This window comes from Caretta caretta, chromosome 24 (genome assembly GCF_965140235.1).
Source record: "Caretta caretta isolate rCarCar2 chromosome 24, rCarCar1.hap1, whole genome shotgun sequence".
In the NCBI taxonomy this organism is placed as follows: Eukaryota; Metazoa; Chordata; order Testudines; family Cheloniidae; genus Caretta; species Caretta caretta.
Genome location: NC_134229.1, coordinates 11,098,236 through 11,103,863, shown reverse-complemented (window position 1 = coordinate 11,103,863; position 5,628 = coordinate 11,098,236). Strand labels below are relative to the sequence as shown.

The 5,628-nt window shown below is 57.2% G+C and overlaps 1 protein-coding gene across 1 annotated transcript; it reads left to right on the top strand.

Moving 5' to 3' along the window:
• Window positions 1-271: 271 nt before the first annotated feature.
• APOA2 (apolipoprotein A2) lies at window positions 272-3,630 on the top strand. Its single transcript, XM_048828733.2, has 4 exons — window positions 272-392; window positions 2,133-2,209; window positions 2,696-2,837; window positions 3,355-3,630. The coding sequence occupies exons 2-4, from the start codon at window positions 2,158-2,160 to the stop codon at window positions 3,470-3,472; spliced, it is 312 nt and encodes a 103-aa protein (XP_048684690.1). The 5' UTR covers window positions 272-392; window positions 2,133-2,157; the 3' UTR covers window positions 3,473-3,630.
• The last annotated feature ends 1,998 nt before the right edge of the window (window positions 3,631-5,628 follow it).

Genomic DNA, 5,628 nt, shown 5'->3' with positions numbered 1-5,628 from the left:
GGCTCTGGGCACCACTACCCCTTAAAGGGGCAGAGCGTGCTGCTTCAGTGCCCATAGCAGCACTGCCCAAGGCGCCCAGCAGACCCTAGCCAGTGCCTCAGACCCTGCCTGGTGACACCGGTGTTTGTCCGGCTGGCCCCATGCACTGTGCACTGGCCAGCACACCCCCACAGCGCGACCCTTAGCCCCGGCCTGTTTACCAGGGATTTGCCAGTTAGTGATTGTACAGCACGGCATCAGCACATTCCCCTCCCCAGCACAGCAGCGAACCCCCGGCCAGGGGACCAATGAGTGGGCAGCGCAGGCTGGCCCAGCGGGACGGGGGATATAAGCACCTGCAGCCCCAGCCAAGGCACCCGCTGTTCCTGACCAGTTTCTAGCCCAGGCCTCAGGTGAGCAGCCCGGCAGTCTGTCTGCAGAGCCAGGCGGGGGTGGGGCGGGGGCGGGGTTACACAGAAAGAATGAGCTTGTTTGAGATTTTGAATTAATGTTGGATTTTTTAACTGAGATTCACCCGCCCTGTGTGGTTGAGAGCTGCCTCCTGCCTGCCTTGTCAGAGCCCGGCTGGCTCATGGACATGAGAGATCCTCTACCCCAGGGAGCTGGTTCTGATCCTGCCCCAGGACTGGATTGGTTGGGTGGTTGGTGCCACTTCTTTCACCCAACAGCGAGAGCCACCTTGGAGCTGGCCCAGGGGTGGGGAGGCACAAGATGAGGCTGAGATACTCATGCCCCTCTCTAGGCCTCTCACAGGACTCAGATCCCCTGCCCCCAACCACCCCAGCTGCACGGCTGCAGCCGTCAAGGGCTCCGCAGGCTGCAGGGCAGAGCCTGAGCCAGGGATCCATTCCAAGGCAGGGGAAGCCAGACAAATCCCACCCTCCTGTCCAGGGGGCCCAGGGGAGCAAGAGTCAGAGACATCCCCTGTTGGAGCCCTTCCTGCCCTCTGGAAATGCATGGGGGCCTAGCCCAAAGGTTGGTGGGGGAAGAGATGGGGGCAGTGGGGAGCTGAGAAATGGGGTGGAAGCATAGGAGACCAGGGACATGGCAGAGCAGGACAGTGGGGTGCTTGGGGATATGCAGGGCTGCAGCCGAGCTGACCAGGAAAGAAGAGGGCAGCAGGGGGGAGGGGCAGGGAGAGGGGACCAGGGAGGGACGTGCCTGGGCAGGGCAGCTGACATCACAGATCCTTGAATTATTTCCTTCCTCTTCCTAGTGTCTTTCCATGTGCTGCTCCCTGGGCCGCTGGCACTGATCATGGGGCACGCAGCTCCTTTGCCTCCCCTTCCCCAAGGCTGCTCAGCTCCCCTGGGTCTAGCTCCCCTAGCTCCGCGCTGGCCCCACCCGGCCATGGCAGGGCAGCAGTGGCAGTAGGGAATTAGTGATTTATTTTATGAACACAAATTGCCCTGGAAATGTTCCTTAGGGGGCGGGGAGACTCAGGAGTGTGTCCAACCCACCCCCTTGGGAGCATTGATGGGGTTAGGGACACTTACACCATCCAGGCTCTGGCCCAGTGCCCTCCCCTGGCAGAGGTGGGAATGCTGTCCCTCATGAGCACAGGTGGGCACTGTAGTGTGGACAGGACCCGGTCGGACGGGGCTGGCTGGCAGGGTGGGGTAAGTGCCCGCTTGCCCTCTGCTTCCCCCAGGGACTCGGCCTAGGCAGGTGGGGAGGCAGGGATCGGCTGTGCAGAGCACCCCAAGGCCTGGCCAAGCTGAGTGCCAGGGCAGAGGGCCAGTGTCACGCTAGAGGAGTCGGCAGCCTGTCCCCCTCCCCTACAGCTCTCAGCGGTGCCCATGTGAGGGGGTTCCCCTGCCCACAGCCTACTCAGAGCCCTTCTGCCCGGCCGTTACGCCCCGCGTTCCCCTCCGCCTCGCACTCCACAGTACCTGAGCGGCCAGCCAGCGTTCCTGGCTTTTCCTTAAAGGGGGTGTGCCCCCCTGCCCCCACCCCCTCGCATGGCCTTCCTGGGCTCCTGTGACTAGTCTCCTTGTTAATGGGGTAATTAGCCACGATCGGCCCCTATCCTTAATCAGGCCCTTCCTGGGGGCCTGACTGGCAACTGGTGAGCCAGGGACAAGGGGACTGGCTGGGGCAGTTGCTGATTCCCAGCCCCCTCTGCCCTGCAGGTCCCGGAGTGCAGCGCCTGTCACAATGAAGGTCTTGGTCTTGGCCATGGTGCTGCTCTGTGTGTGCAGCTTGGAAGGTAAGAGCCTCGCCAGGGCTTTGCTCCCCACCCCCGGCACGGTCCGGCCGCACTGGCCCCGGGATCATTGTGGGCTGGTCCCGCACCTCCAGCCCTCAGCAGCTCCCTATGGGCCATACCGCGCGCTCCGCAGGAGCCAGATTCGCTGGCGAGTGAGGCTCTTCCCTGTATGCTCCCGATCTCATCCCTCTTGCCACCCAGTGCCAGCCTCTTCAGCGAGGGAGGGGCTAGCTTAGAGGGTAGCAGAGAGAGTCAGGACTCCTGGGCTCCATTCCCACCTCTGGGAATGGGTGTGGCCTAGTGGGTTAACGCAGGGAACTGGGCACAATCTTTGGGGCCCTTCCCCTGGGGCTGAGGGAATCTCCTCACTCCCCGCCCACCATGGGGCTTACGGATTACCTCCTGGACTCCATGGGGCTGATGGATCGCCCCAGCCCCACAGTTTGCATGAGGCAGGGGCCTAACCCAGCTCTCCGGGCCGTCCAGGTGCTGTGGTGATGCGCGACGCAGAAACCCCAAGCTCCAGCCTCTCGGATGTCTTCTCCCAGTATTTCCAGACGGTGTCTGAATACTTGAGCAAACAGTTGCCAGAGAAGGTGAAGGCCGAGGAGATAAAGACCCAGGCAAAGTACGGGCTGCCATGGGGAGTGTGGAGGGGGGTGCTGCCGCCCGGGGGTGGGAGGACCTGGAGGAAGAGGGGCAGTGGGGAGTGCAGAACGGGCAGAGTCTGCTGGGTGCACACACGCAGCCGGGGAGCCTCAGTACTGAGACGCTACAGTGCTGGGAGAACAGATTGCCCCTGCTCCTGCTCCAGAGCCTCTGACATGCCACCCCAGCCCATAGTAGCAAGGCAGGGCAGGTGGGATGGGAAGGAGAGAAAAGCCGCAGTGGCAGAGTCCAAGGCTGCAGTGAGGATCATTTCCAGCCCAGTCCGCTGCACACAGCATGGTCCGAGGCTGAGCAGGGGGCCAGGAGCTAATGAGTCCTGTGTGAACCTGAGCAGAACACAGGCCCCCTCTGTGCCTCAGTTTCCCCACATGGAATAGAGTGCAGTCCCCATGCCCAGTAGGCAGGCAGGGCCCCAGCTGCTGCGTCTCCCCAGCCAAGTCCTGCTTGTCTAAGGAATCGGCTGTCTTCAACCCTAGGGCTTATCTGGAGCAGGCCAATGAGCAGTTTTCGCCTATTGCCAAGCGGCTGCACACCGAATTCATGGACCTCCTCACCCAGCTGGTGGAGACCGGGAAGAAGGCTGTGCAGCAGTGAGTGAGTGGCCGGCTCCCAACAGCCCCAGGGTAGCTGCCGAGCAGGGCTGGGCACTTTCCATGGCAACGAGAGGAGGAGACGCGTGGGCCGATTATGGTGCTAAAGAGCTGATGGGGGGTGGGAAGGGAGTCCCAGGAGCAATAAATCTGATGAGATAACTCACAGAGGCACGTGTGGTGCAAAGCCTGGAGCAGAGGTTGAGTGTGTGAGCATGCAGCCGCTGGGGTGGGTGTGCAAGGTGTGTGCGATGCAGGCAGAGCAGGATCCTTGTCTCTCAAGCTCCCAGTCAGCCCCACCTGGTGTGTTTGGATCAGCATGTGTGTCAGGGGGTGTCCCCTGCTGGAGGGGACTGAACTCATCAGCTGTGTGGTTATATTGCCCTCTAGTGACTGGACGTTTGGAAAGGACCAAAGTGCTCAGCAGTCCCCACAGAGAGTCTCCCTCCCTCCACAGAGAACAATTAAGGGCCCCCCTTCCCTCCCCTGTGGAGGACAACGGAGAGGCTCCCTCACCCGCATCACAGCTGTAGTTGAGCACCCCGTCTTGGCCACTGCTTGGTGTGTTTTACACACACACAACCCCAGTCTGAACAGAGTCCAGGGATTGCCCCAGTCTCAGGGCACACTCCTGGGGCACAAATCTTCTATCTAGCACCCGCTCCTGAGAGCTGCAACCACATGGCCCCTGCCAGCCCAGGGCTGGATCCTCAGATGAACCCCTGTTGCTTAAACACACCTGTGATGGGGTTTGGGAGCAATCCAGATCAGTGCGGGGCTGTGTCACCACTTGCTGTGCAACCTTGGGTGCCTCACAGTGCTTTGCTGAGATATCTCCCAACCTGGGACAGTCACAACTAGCCAAACAGCATGCAGGTCACACCCTGAGCCAGCGTCTGTGTACTAGACAGTCCTAGGTCAGCCGCTCTGACCCCCGCAGCCTGTCTATAGCGCCACTCTGGCTTCCACCAGCTTTGGTTACACCCTGCAAGGGGACCCCAGTGCTGAATTTTCCCCAAACCATGTGCTCTGTAATGTCCTGCCCTCTCCTGTACAGTTCAGAGATATAATAAGGTTCATTTGTTCCTGTAAAGACACAAAACCCACCGGCTTGTTAACTTAACTGGGGTAACTACACCTTTCTCTTTACATGCAGCACTGCGATGGCTTATAGTAAAAACAGAACAAATATATGAACAATAGGACACAGGTTAAGTGATGCCAAATTAAAGGAGTAAAGATATAAGGCGTTACAAGCAAATAACAATGAAACAGCATTTAAGAGTCTAAAACTTAATCTAGTAAGATACAGGCTTGGTTCCAGGTGGTTTCTCACCAATATTAAGATCCCAGAGACTTTAAACACCCCTCCTTGGTTGAAGGACCCCTCTTTCTCAACTTGTTGGAGCTCCTTGTTTGTCTCGGTCTAATGATGGATGCCAAAGATGGCTTCTGTCCTTGCTTATATCTTCCTAAGTTCAATGAGCTTGTTTCAAGACACAGGCTGACCTCATGTGGGCTCCCCGTTCCCCCCTGTATGTAAACGGGGCTTCCATTGCTTTGAGTCCACCATGCTTAATTAACATAGGAGACAGGTAAATAGCTGTGACATTCCCTCCTGTCTCCCCATTTGTTCACAGACCTGAAAACATAATATCATGAAGTATCTGTATTTCCTCCTATGGTGTTTACTACAGATACTTCACGATAGTAATCACCAGTGTGTCATTGGCTTTCAGAAAAGACCTCATGCTGTGCACTTCTGCAATACAATATCATTGATTCAATTGCTTATCACTTATCACTTGCGGTTCACACACACACACCCCGTCTTTATAGACCCGTAAACTTTTGCAGTGGATTCTTTGAAAAGTAAAACCTAGACCAAGCTTCTCTCTCCTGCTGGGTGTAGACGCCATGCTGTCTCCTCCACTCCTTGTTAGCTTGAAGGGTCTGTTTACATGACATGTGAATACATTCTCATTGTCTTTCAAAGTACTTAGGAAATAACTCCCAGATGGGGACAACACATTCCTTTGTCTACTGCAGCTCCCCGACATGCCTAGTTTAAACACGCTTTAGTCATAATTCTAGTATATATCCATAACTCTTACTACCCACCATGTATATACATCACACAAGAATATTGATGATCAATGT